Raw genomic sequence first — 26297 nt, 5'->3', positions numbered from 1 at the left:
TTATATCAAACAAAACGGTTTGCAATTTTTTTACGTACGTATACTTATGTCCTTAAAAAGGGCAAAACAGATGGAATTTTTGATTGTAACGTGTATATGTAATCGCACGTTTACGAGTGCAATTAGGAAATAATCGAACTCGTAATTCTTTTTGATTTTTAAATTTATCCTCGTCCTAACGGACTCAGAAAATTAAAAGTAAAAAAAAAATACTCGTTCGATTATTTCCTAATTGCACTCGTAAACGTGCGATTACATATACATGTTGTAATGAATAGAAAAAACAGCTTATCTCTCTAGCTTTTGCTGTTCTCATGCTAAAACCTGAATTAAGATAATTTAATGGCAAGAAATGTCACATGACTAATTATGTCTGCCTTACAAGACGTAATTACGAAGAAATTTCGTTGTTTGTTATATTGTTTTAACATAGTTACAGCTAGTTACATTTGAATACTTCTAGCAGTTGATGTTGAAACAAGAGAAACTTAGTTTATTACGCAAGAAAATTTGTGTTTTCGTCTGTATCAGCGTTAAATTATTGACTGATTCAGTTATACTATTCCTAAATTTAGAATCATCGCAAAGTTAATAAATTGCAATTAAATTGGCCAAACCATGATATTCCTGATTGTAGTTCTTTGCTGACTTTAAAAGTCGCAACAATTTTATGGAGATGGCACCATATTGGTTACCTGCAGGTGATAAAATTTTTATTTCCAACACCCTTCACATTGATGAAGCAACAGAATAGTTGTATCGATAAATATTTTGTTCTGTATTTTAAGTGATGGTGCAAATCGTAGTGGAACTTTCATAGCGTGTATGAATGCACTGGATCAACTGAAAGTTGAACAGCATGTTGATGTGTTTCAAACTGTACGAAGAATGAGATTAGCAAGGCCTGAGTTTGTTGAAAACATGGTAAGTCAAGTTTAAAGTCCTAAGAACAGGGCATAGTAAATTATGGTGACATAATGTCAGATCCACTAGGAAAAAGAAGAAATGAAATAACGAGTAATGAATGAAATATTGAAAAAATTAATCACTAAGTGAGTGAATTGAATGAATGAATAAAAAAAATGAATGAATAAACTTAGAAGACATTTGAAATTCCACGCACTGTATTTATTTACTCATTTTCTCTTTTAGCGACAGTATCAGTTTATTTACACCGTGTTGAATAAATACTTGGATTCATTTGCAACGTACTCCAACTTTAATTAATTCCTAGCGCAACAGCAAAAGACCAATTAATTAATTTGTAAACATTTAGAGCGGAGCATTTCCTTGAGCCCAGGAACTAATTTGAAATATTAAAAACAATAAAAATACCATCTATTTGATCAAGCGGCCATATCACAAACTGTTTTGCAAAGGAACATGAATTATGTAATGAATCATGTGCGATTGGAATAAGCGCTTCTTTTTTAATGTAGAATATTAGTGCATTTTGAATAATATTTTGGTGTTTTAAGTTGCAATTATTTCTAATTAATTAAAATGTATTTAAGATTGTTGTTAATTTAGGAGGGATGAAAGAACAGGTTTTTGAAAGTTTTTATTCTTATGTCACAAAATCAGAAAATATTTAAAAATCCTCACTTCCATCGTTTGCGGTTCGTTTTACTCATACGCAGCTTTTTCTTGTACATATCCATATAATACATTGTTTTTCTCGCCTATTACAAGATGTGGATTTGTATTGCTGTTTCAAAGTAAAACCGTTTCGTGTTTTTATGGGTTTTTTTCTTTTCTTGGTATTGTTTCATCAGAAAATCGCTGGGCGGTTACCACAGAGATTAGTTTTATATTTTCTTTTTTATTGCTTTTTGTAAGCAAGAACTTTTTACACATTTTAGTAATTTTCTACACTTCAGTTTGACATATTGTAAACAGTATATTGTAAACAGCATAATTGTGAGTAAAATTTGATGTAACAGTTTGATGTAAGGTAAATAAAATCTTATCAGAAAAACTGCAACTAGTAAATTATTGATGCCCACGGTATATACGTCTGGCAAAAATCTTAAGACGGGTTTACATTTTATTTAAAGTAGTCGCACAAATAAGCGACCATTCGTCGGAGTAGTTTTAATAGTTTCAACGACCATAGCAAATAGGAATTTATCAACCAATCTGTATTTAAAATACAACTTTAAAATAAGGCTTAGAATTTCCAAATAAACAAACTTAATGAAAAAGAAAAGTTTAACTTTTTGTGTGCAATATTTAATGTAAATATTGACTTTCTTACTACTGAGTATAACATTGAGTTAAAAAAAATAAAAAAGTGCTGAAATTTTTGGCGCTAGTGTGAACTGCATTATTGCATTAGCAGCAAAAAGATGTTTTGGATACGGCACGACGTAGATATACTTTGTCGTTAATAGCATTTTTTTAATTAGCAAAGCCATTGTATCGCTTTTTTTATGTTTGAGGCTAAATAGCTTGGAAGGGATTACCTGAAATGAAATTCGGACCAATTTCCTATAACTAAATCAACCGTTTGTCCAAAAAGTATAAAAAATTTTACTGTGCATCAACGGGTCATAGCTGGCGTAATCACAATTTAAACAACCAATATTTTCTCGCCTTAGTAGATATTTTTGCGGGCCTAATCAACTAGTTTTAGAAATAGTACGGTCAGTGTATTGAATTCACGTCTTCATTTAACGTCAATAAACTTTTCGACATGCTACTTCTAATCCAAATAAACACATTAGCTAATGGCGTAACAAAATAACAAGGTATTATTATAATAGAATAATTGTTAGGCTACGAAAACATCTGCGGCTTCGCCCGTCCATGAAATTCAGCAAAAGAGAGGATAAAATTATGTTGCAAAGTTAACAATAAAGTTAACAAATTGGATATAAAGTTTTCGGTTACTTCAGAAGAAATTGAACGCATCCACTTTGCTAAAATGTCTCGTTATTCGCAGATATGCTTCAATTTACTTTAATGCATGCTGTAATACTTTTTACCCAAGGTTGTGGTTATATATTTAAATTTAAGAGGGTTACCATGTTTGTGATACTTAATGCCATCAGCAATACATCTCTTCACAGTTTAAGTTGTTCTCTCGTTTTCTGTTGAAAAAAAGAAGTAAACAGAATGAATTTAATAAGGCTTTGACAATGGACATTATGAATATTTCTAATTTTCTGAAGAAATAATTAGTCCCACGGCATGAAAATTAACTATGTTTTTGCCAGTGACCCTACTTGAAACATAAGTGTAGGAATTGTAACTTTTCTTTTTAAGATATTTCCAAAAAATGATTTCACTTTTTTTTCATGGTCAGAGCCTTCTTAATTCATAATAGTTTGCTTCCTTTTTTTAGTTTTTAATAAGAGCAAAAGAAAGATTAATTTAAGCAATAATTAGCTGAAACTACGAACTAGTGTATTGGCTTAACTGCAGTACACATTTAGGATGGTTGTGCTTTTTGCTTCCAGCTTACGGAGAAAGTAAAATATTATTGATTTGGAACGGATAATATTAATAATTGAGTATCTTTCATACCGATCTAACCGAACTACAAAATTACATACATAACTATTTTGAATTATATATACTCTACGAGTTTCAAAATTTAGGCGGTTTATTTCCAAGATACAAAAAAGCAATTTTTAAGTCCGTTAACCTCGTCACAAAAAGGAATTCAATAACCAGATATATTTATTGAGCAAATCATATTACATATATCTTCATGAACAGCTCCATTCATCATTATTTTTAAAGTGGTTCCATTCGCAGTGCATCTAACATTTGGTTTTTCATCAAAATTATGTGCAAAAATAATGGAATACAACGTCCAACCGGTAACAAAGAATCCTGTCACTAGGGAAGGCATCTTAGGTCCACACGGTTCTCATTAATATTTTAGTTCTTTGAAGGCCCGTTGAAAAATCCACAAAGGCAGGACAATAGTGAAATAACCCGTCCTTAAATTTTTCTGACGTCAGCAAGGACCTGTCTAGACACAAAACTCTTTTTAGAAATTTGTATACCCGTTGCCTTCATCGTATAGATCTTGAAAGGTATAGAATCAACCAGGTAACAACGGCCCTGAATAGGAGGAAGGTAAATTCACTTAAACACACTCCAGCCTGCAATACGTATCGTGTTACAGGAGCAGGTAGGTATTTGTTTCCACAATCGTTAACGTATAATCTTTATCTATGGTTCATAAAGAGTCATTGACAAGGAGTTAAAAAATTTTGGAATCCAATGTTTTTTTGATGATGGTCCCAGGTTGTCCCTTGGTAAACACACGGCAAAACTTGACTTACGTCACCACACCGTTTTCAAGTTATTTGGCTTCAAAGCACCGTCATTTGAAATTTGATGACGTCACCAATGACCTGTCATTACAGGAAAAAGTTTGTTGTAAGATTTTGTTAGCTGTTGTGTTTTTTGTAGAGTTTGAAACACAGATGAAGAACATTTACAGGATTGTGTACCTGCAATGAACAGTTAAGGTGTTCTAAGAGTTCAAAGTTATGCTGGCGTAAGTGAAGAGTAATGTCCAAAATAATTGACGTGAAAATAATTGACGTGACCACTTTATATCCAAATTATTTAGCACCAAAATTATAAGTGTATTGTAATTGCTTAATTAATTTAAACTAGTCGAATTCCCGTGGAAGAATCCACTGAATCTCTTATTAAACCGATGTAATAGATACCATACAAAAAGATGCAACACAGTTATTTGAATTCTCAAAACTCACATTTCAACCTCGTCCCCGGTCTCTGTCTCTTTCATAACGGGATGGCATAAAGAAAAAAAGCCCTGGAATCGAGGTCGCTCACAATCTGCATTGTTCTATGTTTATAAAAGTTTAAACAAAAAATCTAAAAATCTAAGTATGTTCAACAAAAAAAATAATAAAAAAATTATGAAATAAAAGTGGAAAATGTCCAAAAAAATCAAAGGCGTATAACAACGATTACGTAAAAAGCGGAATACGTTAAAACTATATACTTGCTTTGCCATTCCAGAAGTACACCAAGGAAAAAAAGGATAACAAACATTAAAAAAAGCCATACAAAATCAGCTATTCAGTCTGTTGCATACGGCAAACCTTCCAAAGTTATACTCAAAATATAAGAAATTATTAGTTGAAAACACATGAAAAAGGGAAATGAAAAACTTGAATCATTTTGTATATTTTATATCTACCGAAATATTTCAATCCAAAATATTAAAAGAACAGTTTTCTTTAACAGACCCAAACTTATAATCAAAAAAATCACGCATAAAATCAAAGAAGATAACAATGTAGCGTTTTCCAATTTAAGAGTGGAATATAATTCAAACGATCGTAACGTAACAGATGTAAACACATTGATTTAAGTTTAGGTTTGAGGTTTAGGTTCATCAACAGGACATCAACACTGAATCACACAGTGTGTAGTCTTAAAACAGTAACCACGGAAAAATTACTTTTTACAGTTGATGTAAATTCTTCTCTAGGATATACACGCTGATTTATAAGAATAGTGTGTTTTAGTTTCAGCCTCGATGTTCTTAACTTTTTTGACAAATGCTATCCTCATTATTCTTAATATGTTCTTAAACGTGACTATGGCCTGAATATATAATGCCTTAATAAAATAAAGCATGCTATAAGATACTATAGCTAGCTAATGGCAACTCTACTACATGTAACAGCCCATTCGCTTGATATACAATAAAAAAGTAAACTTCTAATCAATTTTGTGCGTCATACAAATGTTCATATTTTTACTATCAAGCTCAGACATAATCTTAGGATATTCTAAACTTCTGACCCATTTTTCAGAGTATATTCCTACAAAATAAGTACAAAAAGAAAATATTTTCCGGCTCAAGATCCAACAACAAACTTAAGGAAGAAACGGCTAAGAAATCGTTATACACCCAAAATCAATTCTCTATCAAATAATTTAGAGAACACACCTGCTTTTTTTTCGCTTCCTCAGTGGTCCAAACGGTTTTTTACTTTGATAACTAAATTTCACTTCATCCCAAAGAGAACGAATTGATAATGTATAGCTACAATTGTCTGATGCATTTCCAATTAATTCTTTTTGTGATGTTATATCATCGTACGTTTTTCTTCGTTTTAAAAAATATTTCTGACAACAACATTATTTCGTTCTGACAACAACATTAACTTCGTTCGACAACAACGGTTTGTTTTTTACATTTTAAATTCGAATTACAGTCATATTCGAATACGATACTACCCGGGTCCCAAAACACAAAAATGTAAAATATAGAAAAACATATAAGCTTTAAGCTAACCTCATAATGAGTAACCACTGGCATGCTTTGTTTGAAGTATCTTTTTTCAGGATTAATTTGAAAAACAGGCACCCTTTTTCGCTTCGGTTTTCTTTTTTCATTTGTTTTTTCACTTGTTTCCATACAATACACGGCGCGCACATGGTAAGCCGGGGGTAAAATGAAATTATTTCAACCGTAACGAACGAGAACGGCGCTGTAGCATAAATGACAAACGGACCCCCTGTTTTCTTATTTAGCAGCTTATTTATTTTTTTAGTAAATTTTAGCGTACGGCCACGCCATAGGAAAGTGACCCGTGAGTTGCGTGTCGTGGACTCACAATTTACTCACGCAAGGGAATTTATATATAAGACTAGTCGATAAGGCCCGTGGAAAAATCCACTAAGGCGCAGAAGAACAATGGCAAAATAGGTTGCTTTAGATTTTTTCCTGACGTCAGCAGTGCATATACAAAAAGAAAATTGGTGAAATTTAGTCATTTGTTGTCTGTAATGTGCAGAGGTTGAAACGCTGATCAAAGAATGTATAGTACCGTATGTTTTTAAAAGACGCCTAAGGAGATATAGGGATATAAAAATTTTGCTGCAAAGTCCCTACCAAAAGTTCAAAAAAAAATTTCTTCACAAATTCGTACATACGTTGCATTCATCGTATAGATCTCTGAATGCTGATCAAGAAAATGTATAGGAACATGAACTTTTGACAAACGGTTGCAGAGATATTGGGGTTTGTAGGTTTTGTGATGACATCATCAACCCGTCTATCCGAAACGGATTCAAGGACCCAGGTTTGGGAAACCTACCCAAATTGGTCCCAGGTGGTCCCTAGTTACCCACGCGGTGAAAAATCATTGACGTCACCACCTCGTTTCCAAGCTTTTTGCCCTCAAAATTTTAGGTACACTGTAATGGCTTCACTAATTTCATATAAGATATTGACGTTAAAGTAGTGTTATTGACGTCGCGCCGTAACCTCAGAAAATTTAACATATAGACATGCATATTTCGGCAACATCAAAGAAAAACGAGCACTTTTACTTTGCCTGTCACAGAGACACGGAACTGGCGTATTATTATATACTAGTCGATTAATCCCGTGGAAAAATCCACTTAGGCAGAAAAACAATTGAAAAGTTCTGTCATTTGAATTTTGATGACATCATCAAATATTTCAGTATATTGAATATGCCTTTTACTAAAAAAAATAATCCGAAAATGCATAAAAAGAAAGTATATAAGTCATAATTTAACAAAAAAGTTCTTAAAATCTAACACAAAATATCACATGTCAAATCGCATGGAATCCTTCCAAAAAAACGTCAGACAAAATTTGAAAAACAACGGCGTGCAAGGTGTAAAATCTAGTTAGTAGAAAGTTACAACATTGACAGTCACAACCCAGACTGTTACGGCAACAATAATAATAATGTCAGAAATAACACATCTAAAATATGTGTACATCTTATTATGTGATTATGTGGAAAACCTTCAATATTTTAATCTGAAATGTCGAAAAGAAAGGCTTGCAACAGTAAGCAAAGATCTATGAAATAAGTTCTTTACGCATTTTAAACATTGTCTTTCCCTTAATACTTGTACAACAATACAACCTGAACAATATCAAAAAGTCAAACTTAAACAAACACAAAACACCAAAAAACAAAAAGTTAAACTTTGAAAAATCATTTATTCGGTTGCATACCATCCTCCCCCGAAAAAAATATGCACAAAATGTAAAAATAAACCGGTTAACAAAACAATTTTTTTGTCTGATAATCTGTACTGACTTTACCAAACATTTTAAACTGAAATGTCGAAAAAGCAATGAGCAAGGAGTAAATTTCAAATCATCAAAAATCATTATTTTAAAAACATTGTATATATATATATATATATATATATATATATATATATATATATACAATGTTTTTAAAATAAGGATTTTTGATGATTTGATATATATATATATATATATATATATATATATATATATATATATATATATATATATATATATATATATATATATATATATATATATATATATATATATATATATATATATATATATATATATATATATATATATATATATATATATATATATATATATATATATATATATATATATATATATATATATATATATATATATATATATATATATATATATATATATATATATATATATATATATATATATATATATATATATATATATATATATATATATATATATATATATATGGTCCTTCCTCACAAAAGTTTACAATAAATGCATAACACAAAGGTTGATGAGAAGCAAATCAAAATATAAACAAAAATCAGTTCAATTGGCATGTTTTATATTGTTTTCACCCATAAAATCTTCCACAAAACTGATATGAGACTCATCAAATTCAACTCAGAAAAAGCAGTCATTTAAGTTTTAACTTGGAAAGTGTAAAATATCAAATTATTATTTTTAGTATATATACTTGCATATGGTCCTCCCTCACAACAGTTAAACAGTTTCAGTTTGAATATTCAGTAATTTTTTATCATCACTAAATATTTATTCCCATAATTACGTTACTTACAGTTAGTTTAAAGTTTAAAAAAAAGTTAATAAAACAAAATATAAAAAAAAATCCAACTTACACAACAGCTCACAGTCTAATTGTACAAAAATTTGTTCTTTCAGTATTTTTAATGTGGTCTTTTTCCACAAAAGTTTACAAAGCATTTAAAAAACAGCAGTTTGCAACACAAACAATTAATCGGCAACCATACTACTCTTTCCTGAGAAATTTTAACTACAAATGTAAAAAAAAACAGGTAAATTTCCCAAAAAATGTCAACAACCTTTGTAAAAATATCAACCACTAACCTTGTAAAAATATATAACCTTGTAATTTACATGTGTGCTCACAGAAGTTTAACAGGATGTCAACAACAAAACAATAAAACTTACTCCAATTAGCGCACACACTTTAGTTTTACAAAATCATTCCTCTTAAAGTAAAATTTTTCCTCACACTAACCGTAAAGGTTCAATAAGTCGTTGAAAGATTTTGTGGCTTGTTAGATCATAATTCGTGCTCAAATAAGATCCCTAAGTTTGACTACTAACGTGGGTATAAATAGCTAAAAGAGGAATAACAACAATTATCATCAGTTAGCTAGCTACGTTTATATATGGAGCTTGAAGGTAACATTAGATAAAACAGATAGCCAGTTAAATATAGTTAAACTGGGAGGACACCAGCTAACTATTTATGCTTAGTAAAACGCATATAAAGAGAAACAATAGCAATATAAGAATTATGACATTTGCAGTAAGTTCAACAAACCAAAAGTTTCGCTAACACATTTGTTTGATAACAGTAATTATGCAAAAAAGTGTAAAAAATATGCCAGATTTTTTTATAAAAAACGCGGTAAAATATAAAGAATTTGAAGCTTTTAAGAGACTTTTTCCTGGCAAATGCGAATCTGCATGACACGTAACTCTAGCGACATAAAGACATAACGTCTAAAAATATCTAAAAAGTTCTTACTATTTGTGAATCCAAATCTACTTTAAACCGAAGCTTTCATTTTCTACTTCTAACTTTTTTTTACTACTTCTGCCTCCACTCTTTACTTTCCAAGTAACTTCTTGTGGCTTCTAACTTTACTTTTGTACTTCTATGTTCACATAAAATATATATAAAAAAGAACAGAGTGTAAAACCAATTGGCAAATTTTTTAGGCTAATTAGTCAAATTTGAAATGCAAAAACAAACTTTGAGTCATAATTCATGTTAAAACAAAAACAATCAATTTGACAGTACATTAATTTATAAATAGAGAAGGATCAGTCATTTCGGTATGTACAGACTCCTGCCCGGTAAGAATTTACACAAAATATAAAAAAAACACAAGTTTTTTCGGTGTTGTACTCCCTCAAAAAAGTTGAAACTTTTCTTAATTAAGACAAAATGTCATAAACAAAAACATTTTAGTCAGAACATCTAGAAGAACAAAAATCACTACACTTAAGGTACCAGAACTACTACATGTTAAATAAAAATCGTTTCGTCATATTGCATGTAACCGATGTATATAAGTTTAGTTACACAAAATGTGAAAATACATTATTTGCATACACAAAATGTGAAAAAATCATTATTTGCTTAAAAACAGTCCTTAAACTCTTCTTAAATATTATGTAATACTTTTTTAAAAGTTGTTGTGGCTTGGTAATTTAAGCTTAAATGAAATAAGTTAGTCACATTCTTAGCAAAGACCACTAAGATAACACTACGGTAGCTAGCTTAGCTACATGTAAAAAGCAACATAAAACTAAAGCAAACATAAGCTAGCTACAGCAGCTAATAGCTGGTCAGTTGAATATAAACTGGAGACTTAGCTAGGTATAAAGAACATTGCTACATATTTATAAAGTTCGAGCTAGCTAGCTATTATTAGGTTGTTGCTGGTGTGGTTGGTTTTATGATGTTAGCTAACAAACATGTCTAGCATCAATAATATCAACAAAACTAAAAAAAAACATAAACAAACCTTACAGAAACCTTTCTATACTTCATTTATATACCATGCCCCTTTTCAAATGCTTTTGTAAAGATTTATTTTGAAGGAAAGAGCAGAAAATGCTTAAAAAGAACAGCCATTTTTTTTGCAAACACAATCTCCGTTACTTTGTGCTAGAACTTCATTTAACAAACCACACAAAACTCGCAGCTTTTCACGACAAAGAAGACATATATTCTACGGCAACATCAAAGATTTTTTTCGGCAACATCAAAGGAAAATGAACATATCCACTTTGACTGTTACAGACACACCGACACACTTAGCGTATTATTATATAGACTAGTCGTTAGCCCGTAGAAAATCCACGGGTTCGCCCGTCCTTTTTATACCGCATTGTGTGCTTTTCGCTATTGCGCAGCTAGGCTACCATTTTGCGTGACAGACAGACGTATACGGGTATTATAATATAGATAGTCGTTAGCCGTGGAAAAATCCACGGGTTCACCCGTCCTTTATATTTACCCATCGCAACAAAGTGGATAAAAATATATCGCATTTGATATTCGTGTTTCCGTAACATCATTTTCTAACTCAGCGGGGGGTCCGCGCAGAGACAGACAGACGACGGCTATTATTATAGAGACGAGCCGGGAAACCACCAGTAATAAGCCAACAGTAATCAAGTATTGATTATTGGTGGCTTAGGTGGAGGTAGACATGCGGCTTTTAGTAAAGATAATGATAATGCCTGGGAGACACAAAGATAAAAAAATATACGAAATAAATAAAACATTACCTTGAACTAAATCAAGAATAAAGTTTCCAAGATAAAATTTCATTTATTAACTCAGTTTTTAAGCTTTCTAGAAAAAAAGGAAATAATTAACATGATGGTAATATAAAAATATAACAGGTTCAGGCTTGCTGGTCCCCCGAACATTTTATAGTGTTCGTATTAACTGCTTCTTACAGGGGTGTCAGTTTTGCCGAAAGGTTATCCAAAGGCCAAAGTTTTGGATAATCTTCAACCTCATTGTAGCCAGCTTTGAACCGAAGCATTAAATTCATGGTTAGTGATGCACAAACTTAGGCATGTGGTAGGGACAAAAAAATATGGATTATTTTTTGTGTACTATAAACAATAACTGAACGGTTTAGACAAACTTAAAATCCGTAAACAGGCAACGCAATACAGAGTTTTGTTAGCTATAATGTTTTTAAAATTACCTATTAAACCAGGAAAAGTGAGCATTGCAAGCTATTATGTAGAATTATTTAAATGCTGGCAAAATTGTTTACTAAATCTAAGGGAGTTAAGACAAAATACTAACTAACTATATATAAACTAACTATATTAACTATATTAACTATAAGAAAATGTAGAAGGAACTGTTTATTACTTAAATCCTAGAAAGTATAAGGTGAAGAAAGGAGCATATTTGAAAAAAGTACGTATTTCAAAATAAAGAAATGATTTCGTGTTCTTGTTAACTTTATGTTGATTTTCGAAAAATTATTTTTTAAATGTATTTTAAATAGTTAAAATACATCTTAGCCCCTTTCATCACCTTAAACTTTTGCATATAATTTTTTGTAATGTTGTTATTTTTTTATTTTTTTCAATTTTTTTGGAGGTTTTTTTTTTCCATTGAAAACCGTCTTTATCTTTCCCACCATTTTTTCGCCAAAATTGAAAGGACCGGTTGGAAACCGGCCCTTTATGTACATTTCGGTACTCCTTGTACCGAGCATAGGTTAGTTCCTAAAAATAAAAGGGTGTGGCATTAAGAATAAACTGTAAGATAGATTAAAATCTTGCATTTGGAGATTTAAAGATCTTTGATGGATGGTTACAATGGATTACTTACATCTGTACCACCACCTTCAACCACCTTCTCTACAACATGTTCCTCTTCATTTACACGTCCCTCCTGGACCACGGCTTCTTTGACACTTTTGTCCACCACAATACCCTCTTTTATGTGTTCCGCCATTATAATTTTGTATTGTTTGACTAAAAGGAAAAAAATAGAGGGTGAGTAGTGATCATGTTTTTCAATACAGCAGTAGTACAGCAAAGACATGGTTTTATACCCCCGTTTTTGTCTTCATTTTTTGCAAGTACACAAAATTGTTGTATTTTTAAGTGAAATAAAAAAGTAGAAAACATGTTTTAACCGTGGCTTTTAGTTTGCATTTTCAACATTACTTTATTCGCACACAACAGACAGGATCACCTTAGTACAAAAAATTTATGGGTAATTATGTCTATATAAATTTCAGTAATCTATGAAACTTGAGGTAATAACATTAATTTTTGTGGTTATCTTTTAAGAAAGATTCACAAAAAGGCTGTTGTTTAAAAAGTAAATTTCAGAAAAAAAGAAAATAAATTGTTAGGACTGTGTGTAATTCTTAAGTTTTTTTAATTAAAAACAGAAGGCTTGATAAAATTATAAACAAAAAACTTGTAAATAAAAAATACAATTATAACCAAACATAAAATGAGATATGCTACACAGCTGTAGGAAATTACCTTGAAACATCTATTATCTTAGTTTTGAAAAAGGTAGGAACATTAATTTTAGTGTACTAATAAAGTAAAATTGAAAATACGTAACAGGGTGCACCACGAGAAGGTAAGCCACGGAATTATGCACCCCACCCTATAAAACATTCAGCTAATTAAACACATTCAAAAAAATGGGAACACAGTAATGACAAATAACAACATGGTGAAGTAGGGAGTAGAACTGTTTTTTTAAGTGACAATTAATTTGAACAGGACAATTAATTTGAACAGATTACTGAACATGGCAAACATACCTTCAAAGAGGTACTCAGTAATTTGCCTGAAACGCAACACACATACCTTTCAAGAGGTACACAATAACTTGTTGCAGTACAACCCACATACCTTTCAAGAGGTAAACAGTAACTTGCTGTCGATCATTGTATCAGTAATAGAAAATTAAAATATTTACAACACTTGTGGAAAAACAACATTCTTTGTGAAACATCTATTCCCTACATAACCATGTTGATAAGTACTGACAACCTTTACCTTTACTGCAGCAAATGACCGTGCTCATGAAAAAGCAACATACAATTGTCCATGGCTAAAGCAAGGTCTACGCAAGTATATACCAACTTTCTCAAAAGTTTGGCCTTGACTCTTATTTATAGTCAATATATAGTCTCTATTCGCACGATGACGTTGTGCATCAGCATGCTGTCGTGCATCTGCAAAATTTTCTACTGCTCGTCTTGCATTTTGCATTTTGGCGTAGAGCATCTGCTGCTCTACGCTGTTGGGCCTGTTGCAAAGATTCATTGGCCCTCCTTCGTCGTACAATTTCAAGATGATGTTGTCTTTGCCTTTCAGCATGCTCAACATCTTCAACATTTTCCAAGCGGGGTAATGCATAATTATGTTCCAATAAGAAAAGTTAATTTGGCTGAGGAAAATCCATTTTATGTGGTGTATTTTTTTAGCAGCTACACCAGTGTTTATTCTTAAGCTAGCTATATGTAGCGCACAGCTATAGGTACGTAGCTAGCTAAAGAATAAAAAATGACGCAGCTAAGAAACAACAAACTAAAATTAAGCAAACACCAAAGATGTAGCTAGCTAGCTAGCTAATTGTATTCTCACAAGTAGAAATAGAAATTAATTTCAAAAGTAGAAATTAGGAAGGGTAAAAACGGCAAATAATTAATGAGATACTTTCCAAAGAATTAATCAGGAAAATTTCTTGTCTTATCTTGCCATAACTTCGTTGCTACATCGTATTTTCTATTTTCTTATCCGGGCAGTAAAAGTGTAACAATTGCCGCGGAAAATGCAATGCTTATTGATTGGCTTATACATATAATCAAGACTGTTGATTGGGTAATTAAATCAAGGCACAAGTGCAGGGAGGAACCGGATTAATATTTATCCGGTGAGGGTTATAACATGCGATAAACGGCGATTGAGGTCACGGGGGTAACTATTATTAAAAATAGCGTATTAAAGTAATTCATTCGTTTTTATCTCTTAATTTATTTTTTTTCATCAAGGTTTATAACTTAAAGTAATTAAATTAATTAAGGTAATAAATTAATTTCTTGAGTTTAGTTCAATTAATTATAAAGTTTTCCATTAAACAACCCCCTGTTTTCTAAAAATTCGCGGAAAGATCAAAGGAATATCGGTAACCCTTTTGAACAGACAGACAGACGACGGCTATTATTATAGAGACTAGTCGCTAGCTCGTCGAAAAATCCACGGGTTCGCCCGTCCTTTAAATTTACCCGTCGAAACAAAGTGGATAAAAATATATCGCATTTGATACTGATGCGCATTTTAAAAATTTCGTTACGGCACACGGCTTTCGCGGACACACACACAGACAGACGACGGCTATTATTAAAGAGACTAGTCGATAGAGCATGTGGAAGAATCCACTAAGGCAAGATAAAATTGAAAATAAGCGTAATATGAATTTTGATAACGTCAGCAGGTGCTTTTGATGAATGATTAATGAGATATAAGGTTTTAAAAATTTTGCTGACGTTAGGAGTGGATGTGTTCAAAGGAAAATGAACACATCCACTTTGCCTGTTACGGACAGACACAGTCTTCGTATCATTATAAGAGATTGACGTCGCGACGCTTAATTTATCGATTAACATTTACGACATTGATTTCTCGGCAACTTTAAGGAAAATGAAAACATCCACTATGTCTTTTACAGACACCTGGTCTTGATAAATTGTGAGCTATATCAAAACATTTTATGCTGTGCTGACATAATAGTCTCCGCAAACGTTTTTGAGCTTCCAAACGAATGACAAACACTGCTATTGTATCACCAAATACAGAGTTTATAATTAAGAGAAAGTGAGCGGCCAATATGCAGTAAGCCTGCCTTTTCATACAAGACTCAAAAAAAATTGTTCTTTATTTACTCTGTAAGGGAGCTTTTAACAAATAAGAGTATATTTGCTCTTGTTCAAAAATAAAACACTCTTGTTAGACCAAATATATTTACAGCACAACATACATACCTACATATTAAAAGCAATATGTTTCCTTAGCCGGTAAAAGGAAAACATAAGAGCAATAAACAAAATAGGTTTCACGTCGCCCAAAACAGTATAAATTCTGGACTAGAGATTCCGTTATTTGATTAAATACCAACCCTCAAAATTCGTTAATTCCTGCTGACGTCAACATGCTCATTTTTCTCAAATTTCCGGGCCTCTGTGGGCCCGGACGTGAATAATTTCAAAAAGCCGGTATGTTAGAACGTGCGACTGGAATATTTCAAACGCTGCTTACCTGACCGGAAATATGAACAAATACCACTACTTAAAATTTAATTACTTTAGTTTCATAACAAATTTTAACATAATTTTAACTTTAAATTTTTTGGTAGCGAAATAAATGTTATTTAACATACTTTCGTTTTTTTTATAATTCAAATGAAAACAGACCAAAAAGTGCCCGAAAATCCGATTTTCGGGTACAGTCTGATGACAAATCGGGAAATCAGGTTAATGACGTGTCCACACGTCAAAGAATGATTTCTCTTAGTAAGATAACGGTTTTTTATTAGTTGTAAGTTCAGGGGACAATTCTACCGAAATTTATTAAATTTTCCCGATTTTTTTAAAAAAATGCAACTTCTTAAGCTTTTTTATAAAAAAACTAACTTGTTTTTTAAAAATTTGTTGACACAGCATTCCATATACACTCTTCTTCCTGCTATGTTAATAAAATGATAGTTTCAGCTTCCAACATGTTTACCATCCTATTTTAATTTAATTGAATTTCGATTAGAATCACGTGATTGTGCATAAGTGAGTAAAACAATTGATTTTAAAGAAAAATGGGGGGTTCACACTAAAATTTTAAAAGCATGCTATAAATTTAAAGCACGATTTAAAGCGTGTTTAATAATGTGAACGCATTTTTGCTTTATTACAATGTCTTTGAAATTATGTGTACTTGATTTAAACATGCTTTAAATAAAGCAAAAATAAAGAGTGCTTCGGGGCACTCTTTATTTTTGCTTTAGCTGCTACAAGTGTATAAAACAATAGAATGAAAATTATGCACAAATATTTGAGTAATAAAAGTGAGGATTTTGAGCGGGTATTATGAAAGTGAAAGTTCATTCGTATGTGAGAAAAACAACATAAAAGTTTTATTTAAATTTTTTTTATAACTCTCCCTTTGATGTTACCGGCAACTTGCTTTAGTCGAAGCATGCTTTATTTTTATACTAAACATGCTTTATTCTAGTGTGAACCCCCCAATGATCATTTAAAAATGAAAGTTTGCAAACATAGGGGGGTTCACACTAGAATTTTAAAAGCATGCTATAAATTTAAAGCATGACTTAAGTTGTTATATGTTATGTGTTATATGTTTACTTCCTTTAAATAAAGCAATGATAAAGAGTGCTTCGAGGCACTCTTTATTTTTGCTTTAGCTGCTATAAGTACACGAAGTGGGGATCTTGAGCGGGTATTATGAAAGTGAAAGGTCATTCGTATCTGAGAAACACAACAACATAAATGTTTCGTTTTAAATTTTTTTCACAACTCTCCCTTTGATGTTACCGTCAACTTGTTTTAGTCAAAGCATGCTTTAATTTTATAATAAGCATGCTTTATTCTAGCCTGAACCCCCCATGTTTAAAGTTGTATTTTCAAATGATCACAAGTGTTTTTCTTCATTATATGTCTGTATACACATTAAAATGATTGTGTATTTAAGCCTATTAACTATTTATTTCAAAAATTATAAAAAACAAATGAAATCATTTACTTTATTTTATTTTATTTTATTTTATTATATTTTTTTTCATTGGATTTACAAAAATTTGAGACACCCTACAATGATGATTAAAGAACAGAAACCCCTTCCTTATGTCTGCAACATAAAAGATGTTTTAAAGTATTTTGTCATTTTAAATAAAAATAACTAGCTAGCTAGTTATTTTGGACCTCCCATAGCTAACAGTGAACAGCCTAGACTTGAGTATATAGCTAGTTAGGTATGGAAGGCATTATATGTTGGTTAAGTATCTTTTCACTACAAATAGAAACCTGTTTTAAAAATAAATTTTTTGCAAATGTTCAGGTTTCTTTTATGGAACAGAAACCTATTTTTCATAAATAATATTTTATTAGATTTTCTGGTTTCTTTTATGAAATAGCAAAATTTAGGAAACTACAGCAAGAAGTGATACTCACTTGTAGTAGGAAGACCCAAAGTCTCAGTCAAGGTTAAGACTTTGTACAGGGTAAACTGTGTCACACTTAGTATATAATGTGTCACAAATCCATTGGAGTGCTTATAGTGTAATATTTTTTTCATAAACGTACATTCACAGGACTTATGATGAAGCCTATTGTTACTTGTTCAGCATTCTGCAGAATAAATTTCTGTGGATATTAAAAAATTAATTATGAGTGGCACCAGGTTGAGCGATTAGTGCAAGTAACCGTGTCGCAGATCCAGGTGGACAAAAAAATAACTTTCTAACAACTTTGTATTTATACGTGGGTTTTGACTTCATTTCATCAAACTGGCCTGAACTTATATACTAAATTTCAAGTCATTATTTCAAATTTTACTGAAGTAATAGAACTTTTACTTGTACAAAAAGCTTAGTTTTCATTTCATTTCTGACACCAAAATCGCTGCAGCGACTAATCGGTTTGAAATTAATTTATTTTATCTTCCTGCTAAAACGTTGTTACATAGCTCCTTTAAAAATAGGGTAAGAACAAAAAATTTACATGTACTGTAGGACATTGGTTTTAAACCTAAACAAGAAGCCCTGCGGCTTAAAGATTTCCGCCATTAGCAATAATCTGAAAAAAGATATAAAATCGTGACATACATGTCACGATTTTATAGCTATAATACATTATCTTTTACCAAAAATATCCAGCCTCAACAATTCCTCTTTAAATTAAAATTCATTGATAATTAATTAGTCCTGCTGAATATAGCTTTAGTCTACGTGCTTACAAAATTGTAGTACAGAAGGAAATGACGTAATTATATAACATCAAAGATGGCGCATTATAAGACGATCTTCATTATGCTACACTGCACGAGCTTTAACTTTCGATTATAAACTTTAAAATAATGTTCATTGCATAATAAAACAATTTGTTGCACTGTTAGGATTCTCATTGGCTTAAAACTCATTTTAGCCTCGTTCTCAGAAAAACATCTTTCAAAACGAGGAATAAATCTTTAGCCTGGATAAGTTTTAGGCGTCCAGGCTCTGGGCTGTCTCTATCTATCTATCTATCTATCTATCTATCTATCTATCTATCTATCTATCTATCTATCTATCTATCTATCTATCTACCTATCTATCTATCTATCTATCTATCTATCTATCTATCTATCTATCTATCTATCTATCTATCTATCTATCTATCTATCTATCTATCTATCTATCTATCTATCTATCTATCTATCTATCTATCTATCTATCTATCTATCTATCTATCTATCTATCTATCTATCTATCTATCTATCTATCTATCTATCTATCTATCTATCTATCTATCTATCTATCTATCTATCTATCTATCTATCTATCTATCTATCTATCTATCTATCTATCTATCTATCTATCTATCTATCTATCTATCTATCTATCTATCTATCTATCTATCTATCTATCTATCTATCTATCTATCTATCTATCTATCTATCTATCTATCTATCTATCTATCTATCTATCTATCTATCTATCTATCTATCTATCTATCTATCTATCTATCTATCTATCTATCTATCTATCTATCTATCTATCTATCTATCTATCTATCTATCTATCTATCTATCTATCTATCTATCTATCTATCTATCTATCTATCTATCTATCTATCTATCTATCTATCTATCTATCTATCTATCTATCTATCTATCTATCTATCTATCTATCTATCTATCTATCTATCTATCTATCTATCTATCTATCTATCTATCTATCTATCTATCTATCTATCTATCTATCTATCTATCTATCTATCTATCTATCTATCTATCTATCTATCTATCTATCTATCTATCTATCTATCTATCTATCTATCTATCTATCTATCTATCTATCTATCTATCTATCTATCTATCTATCTATCTATCTATCTATCTATCTATCTATCTATCTATCTATCTATCTATCTATCTATCTATCTATCTATCTATCTATCTATCTATCTATCTATCTATCTATCTATCTATCTATCTATCTATCTATCTATCTATCTATCTATCTATCTATCTATCTATCTATCTATCTATCTATCTATCTATCTATCTATCTATCTATCTATCTATCTATCTATCTATCTATCTATCTATCTATCTATCTATCTATCTATCTATCTATCTATCTATCTATCTATCTATCTATCTATCTATCTATCTATCTATCTATCTATCTATCTATCTATCTATCTATCTATCTATCTATCTATCTATCTATCTATCTATCTATCTATCTATCTATCTATCTATCTATCTATCTATCTATCTATCTATCTATCTATCTATCTATCTATCTATCTATCTATCTATCTATCTATCTATCTATCTATCTATCTATCTATCTATCTATCTATCTATCTATCTATCTATCTATCTATCTATCTATCTATCTATCTATTAATTGTCTTTAAATGAAGCACCTTTTGTCTTTAAAGATGTTTTCATACAAAATTAAGAGTCAAAAAATTCGTGATAAAGTTGCATGCAAGTAGTACTTTTCCAAGTGATAACTCTGTCTAAAATTCTAAAACTATACTTATAACGATGAAATATTTTGTTTTGATAAAGTTATTTATTTGAAAATATGATAAACAGTTTAGCATTCCCTCGCTTCCTTCATTTAGAATACGTTTATTTACGGGATCTTACGTCACACAAGTTAATATTTTATCGACCAGAAAGTCCTAACCGACACTGCTATGCCGGCAACTGTAGGACTACTTTGATCTTAAATATATGGAGAACCAAAACGCTCCAAAATAAAAAAAATTAACATAGTTCATATTCACATTATAATAAACTTTTTAACCACAACTTGTTATCAGTGGATAGTTCTCCTTTAAGCTAACCCAAATTGCAAATTTTCTTAAAGGTTACCTGCCAAGTAAAAACAAATTGAGGTTTAAAGATTGAGAATATATCAAAACCTGAAGACACAACTTTCATTTTCCCTAAAAAGTTGCGGTGGATATTATAAAATAACAATAACACTTTACAAGACAACCACAAGCTTTGACAACCGCCATAACCGACCATTCTAGAAATTATCAAAAAAGTTAAAATAAAATGACCACCTAACTCAAAAGCCTCTAAATTTTTCGAGGTCGCTAGTTTTCGGGAAAAGACTGTTATATGTGTAATTTAACAAGAAATACATATTTTATTTGCTCATGTTTATTCATTCCTTGTTAAAACTATACAACACAAAATATATGACTTAGTTAGACAATGATTTGACACAATCAAATGGTACAGAGCAGTTCAAACCAGTTTTCTCAAACTGTACTCTATGGAAGAATTTCGGGAAATAAATTTTTTGCGGAGCCCTATATTTGCGACTAAAAAGCCTGAATTGAGAAAAATGTGGAACTAATTTGGCTGAATTGAAAGAAAATGTGGACCTAATTTTTGCAGTTGAAAGCTCTTCTCCACGAAAGTATGATTTTCACACTAAGTTTATAGGAAGATCAGACGATTTGCTATTTTGATGTTTGTAACGTATTAATTTCCAAACACGTGGGCCACACTCAAGATTACCTTTAATAAAAAACTTTCGTGGTAATTTTTAACCTTCACGCTAAAGTGTTGGTCGACGACGAAAGTTTATTATCAGAAAATTTCTTAAAAAATTTTGACGCGAAAGTTAGTGCCTAAATTTTCGTGGTGGTTTTGAAACTACAAAAGTTTATTAGGTTCTTTGTTCATTATGTTTCAATCCCAGCGTATAAATATTATTATTAGTATTATTATTTTGTTTGATAAGCAGTATTCTGCATCGTTTTAGCTAAAAGAAATTTTGCTCTGGAGGTTACAGGTAGATGTAACTTCGTTTTCGTTGCTCATAGTTTCTCACACGTGAACTCTCAAAAGCGCCTCTCAGTGGGATAAACTTTACTTGAATCTTCCATTACCTTTTGAATTTCTTTTAGGATAGCTGTAATTGATATCAAAGAAATGACAGGCCAATGATAGAACACATGATTGTTGAGTTTGTTTAAATAATATTATTAGTGCATTACACTTACACCTATTTTCAAAGCAAGTTAATTTAATTATTTTCTTGTCAATGCGATAGAAAAAAGGAAGCTATGCTTGAAATACATGATTAGTCATTACTTTACTTTGCAGCCTGAACATAGAAGTACATAAAAAAGTACATAAAAAGTACATAAAAATATAATTTTTATTCGTTTCTACTAATAAAGGTCTGATATCTTTATACTAATAATAGTATATTACTAGTCGATAAATCCCGTGGAGTAATCCACTTAGGCAGAAGGACAATGGAAAAATAGTTTGTTTTAGTTTTTTTGCTGACGTCAGCAGTGTTTGCCTTCATCGTATAGATCTTGAAATGCTGATCAAGAAAATGTATATGATCATGTATCTTTGACAAACGGCTGCAAAGATGTCAAGGTTTAAAGGTTTTTTGATGACGTCATCAAACCGTCCCCAGGTTTGGAAAACTTACCCAAATTGGTCCTAGGTGGTCCCTAGTTACCCACGCAGGAGATGACGTCAGTTATTTCCACCCGTTTCCATGTTATTAAGCCTTAAATTTAAAAGTGCAATGCAATGGCTTTACTAATCTTAATATACTTTCCTTTGACGTCAATATTGCTTAACGTCAAAGTTTGCTAATTTACAGAACAAATTTATAGGCAATGTTTTATAGACTTTATCAAAGAAATTTTATCCACTTTGCAAAAGTGACAGACAGACACATGGAACTGGCGTATTATTATATAGACTAGTCGATAAAGCCCGTGGAAAAATCCACTAAAGCAGGATAAAAATTTTGATGTTAATGAGATATTAGAATTTAAAGATTTTGCTGACGTCAGCAATGGTCCCGTCAAAACCGATAAATTTTTTTTAGAAATTTGTATACCTGTTGCCTCTATCGTATAGATCTTGAAACGCTGATCAAGAAAATGTATAGGATTATGTACTTTTGACAAACGGTTGCAGAGATATTAGGGTTTAAAGGTTTTTTGATTACGTCATCAACCCACCCATTCCGAAACGGATTTGGGGACCCAGGTTTGGGAAACTTACCCAAATAGGTCCTAGTTGGTCCCTAGTTACCCACGCAGGAGATGACGTCAGTTTTTTCCACCCGTTTCCATGTTATTAAGCCTTAAATTTAAAAGTGCAATGTAATGGCTTTACTAATCTTAATATACTTTCCCTTTGACGTCAATATTGCCTTAACGTCAAAGTTTGCTAATTTACAGAACAAATTTATAGGCGATGTTTTATAGACTTTATCAAAGAAATTTTATCCACTTTGCAAATGTCACAGACAGAAGCTCGTATTATTATAAGAGATTAACTTGCTTTTAGATTATCACAATTATAACTTAATCCCTTTCATTATAAGTTTGTGGTTAGTCATACCATCACTGTGATGTAAAAACAAGTAATTAGCCGAGTAAGTCATTTTATAGAAAAATAATCCACCATCAAAGAAACTTCTCGCCAAAATAATTAATACAGTGAGACATTTAGTTTAAATTAAAGTAAGAGCAAAATGAAAGCATTAATTTTGTTTATCAACAAAAACATGTAATTTGAAAAACAATATATTGTGGAAATGTTTAGTTAACAATGACACGTTTCTGTCGTGACAGACTTCAAGTTTATCATGAAGTTAACAGTATATTTGTGTAGAGGATGGATAGCTACTTAAGTTTTAGTGCTTAACTGTGGATGTACTGCGTTTCCAAAAAATAAGGAGGGGGTGAATTGGATTACATAACGCATTGAAAGGCGATCGGTGATAGAGCCCGAAAAAAGTTTGCAATTGCTGCGATGTGAGAAACATCACTATACCTAGACGACGATGCTACGAAACTATGCCATTTTTCAAATGCTAAATTGTACTATATTGTGCTATAGTATAATTCTTTCTCAGCCTAGAAGGTATATTGATAAGAGGGTATGTTGTGTATAAAGTCACACATACCGCCAATCTTAAAATCTAAGCTTCACTCTAATTAACGCCCCCTCCCCTTTACGGTAGGTATAACAGCTTTGATTTTGCTTATTAATTATTTCATGTTTATGATTTGAGCATGTTCTACCAATTAATATTTCAGTTTTGATTATTATCAATCTCCTTGGGGATTTTGTTGTCCGTAGGTTTTAACAATCACTTTCGTACTTTTTCTCCAGGTTCCTCTTTTATCCCCCATTTCTGTCAGCTCGCGTAGAGTTGTATTTGATCAGTCCATTAGATCGTCACTCCATTCTTCAGTAACTTAATTTTATATTTTATACAAATAATGACAAAATCGAACTTTTTGTTATTATTTTAAAAAGTTTTTTTGGATCCATTTAGTTTTTGCCTTCTATGCTGCTAAGATGTGATTATTTACATACACCGAATGTTTTACATCAAACTTTGTTAATTAATCCTGCATATATTTTTTTATTTTAGAGTAGGAATAACAAATTAAAGAAATGACAACTTAGTAATACAAGTTAGCTGCAGGTAATTGTTAATATTTAGTTTTGATTTCAGTTCTCGCAGTTTATTTTCTTATGGTCAACTTTCTATAGTACAAATCACTTACCATATATTTAGATTTAATTACATTTATCCTAGAACGATGACGCGCATAGCTTTCAAGTTTTTATTGTTTTGGAATTTTTTTGTTCCTGTGCTAAATGGTAGGAATTTATTTTCAGATAATGTTCACTTCACTTTATCACTTGTTTTCACGATTAATCAATGAACGTCATAGGAATTAGTTATGTTATCAGGCCTCTTCCTGTTTGTTTGTGCTACAAGGGCGAGAATAAATCTATATAATAATACGCCAGTTCTGTCTGTCTGTGACTTTTTCAAAGTGGATTAATTCTTCATCATTTTCTTTGATAAAGTCTGTTAAACATCGCCCATGAATTTGTTCTGTAATTTACCAAACTTTGACGTTAAAATATTATTAACGTCAAAGGAAAGTATATTAAATTAATGAAGACATTACAATGCACTTAAAACTTTGAGGACAAATAACTTGGAAACAGTGTGGCGATTTGTCAAAAATACAAAATCTTTTACATTTTCTTGATCGGCGCTTGAAAATCTATTCGATAAAGGCATTTAATATATAAAATTCTGAAAAAAAATTTTTTGTCTGCAAAACTTTTTAAACCCGTCCTTATGCGTTCGTCGAAAACACATGATCCTATACATTTTTCTCATCGGCGTTTTAAGCTCTATACTTTTCAGGCAAAGAGTAAACTAAATTTCGCAATTTTTTTTTTGGATCTGCACTGCTGACGTCAGCTAAACATCTAAAAAACTTATTTTTCAATTGCTCTTTTGCCTAACTGGATTTTTCCACAGGACTTATCGACTAGTCGCCTAAAATAATACAAAGAGTGTGTCCGTCTGTCTGTGACACGCAAAGTTGATGTTTTCATTTTCCTTTAATGCTGCCGAAAAAGTTATGTCTCATATGCTTATTGACTAATTAAGCGGCGTGACGAAAATACAATAATTTAACATCAATTACTTTTATTAAATTAATGAAGCCATTGCAATGCTTTTAAAATTTGAGACCAAATAACTTGAAAACGTGGTGGTGACGTCAGTCATTTTTCTACCGCGTGGGTAACTAGAGACCACCTGCAGTCAATTTTGGTATGATTCCCAAACTTGGGATCCCGAATCCGTTTTGGAATGGACGGGTTATTGATGAATCAACAAAATCTTTTAACCTCAATATCTCTGCAACCGTTTGTGAAAGATACACAATACTATACATTTTCTTGATCAGCGTTTCATGATCTATACGATAAAAGCAGCAGGTATTCACCAAAATTTAAAAACCCTTTATGTTATTAACTATTCGTCAAAAGCACGTGATAATACACATTATCTGGATCAGCGCTTTAAGCGCTACACAATAGAGTCAACGAGAAAAACAGATTCTAAAGATATTTTTGTGCATGGGTTGTTGACGTTATCAAAAGTTTAATGACGCTTTCTTTTTTTTTGTCTTGTCTAAGTGGATTTTTCCACGGGCTTTATCGACCAATGCTTATATATATACTCTAGAAAAAAATTTTAAATTTCAAGAATTGTCTTTTACCTGTTTTTAGACGACAAATTCATCTTTAATACGATGATAAGTAGCCCTAATTATAAATTTAGGTTTCTATTGCGCAATCTTGCATT

At 31.3% G+C, this 26297-nt stretch overlaps 2 protein-coding genes across 4 annotated transcripts in view; both read left to right on the top strand.

Moving 5' to 3' along the window:
- LOC130655621 (receptor-type tyrosine-protein phosphatase F-like) overlaps window positions 1-1984 on the top strand; it is a 148029-nt gene extending 146045 nt beyond the window's left edge. Inside the window, exons 25-26 of the mRNA XM_057458394.1 lie at window positions 789-924; window positions 1153-1984. Coding sequence (XP_057314377.1) covers window positions 789-924; window positions 1153-1227 — 211 coding nt within the window. The 3' untranslated portion in view covers window positions 1228-1984. The remainder of the gene's footprint in view (window positions 1-788; window positions 925-1152) is intronic.
- The window catches only part of LOC130655617 (receptor-type tyrosine-protein phosphatase S-like), a 73106-nt gene that overhangs the window by 24973 nt on the left and 21836 nt on the right, over window positions 1-26297 (top strand). The window contains exons 1-3 of one of the 3 annotated variants that reach the window (XM_057458383.1): window positions 23777-24130; window positions 24552-24605; window positions 24720-24784. The exons of the other annotated variants lie outside the window; for them this stretch is intronic. Coding sequence (XP_057314366.1) covers window positions 24724-24784 — 61 coding nt within the window. The 5' untranslated portion in view covers window positions 23777-24130; window positions 24552-24605; window positions 24720-24723. Of the gene's footprint in view, window positions 1-23776; window positions 24131-24551; window positions 24606-24719; window positions 24785-26297 lie in introns of those variants that run through there. 3 annotated transcript variants of the gene reach the window in all.

The sequence above is a fragment of the Hydractinia symbiolongicarpus genome, chromosome 8 (genome assembly GCF_029227915.1).
Source record: "Hydractinia symbiolongicarpus strain clone_291-10 chromosome 8, HSymV2.1, whole genome shotgun sequence".
Classification (NCBI taxonomy): domain Eukaryota; kingdom Metazoa; phylum Cnidaria; class Hydrozoa; order Anthoathecata; family Hydractiniidae; genus Hydractinia; species Hydractinia symbiolongicarpus.
Note: the sequence above shows the minus strand (reverse complement) of the source record. Positions and strands in the feature narration are given on the sequence as shown.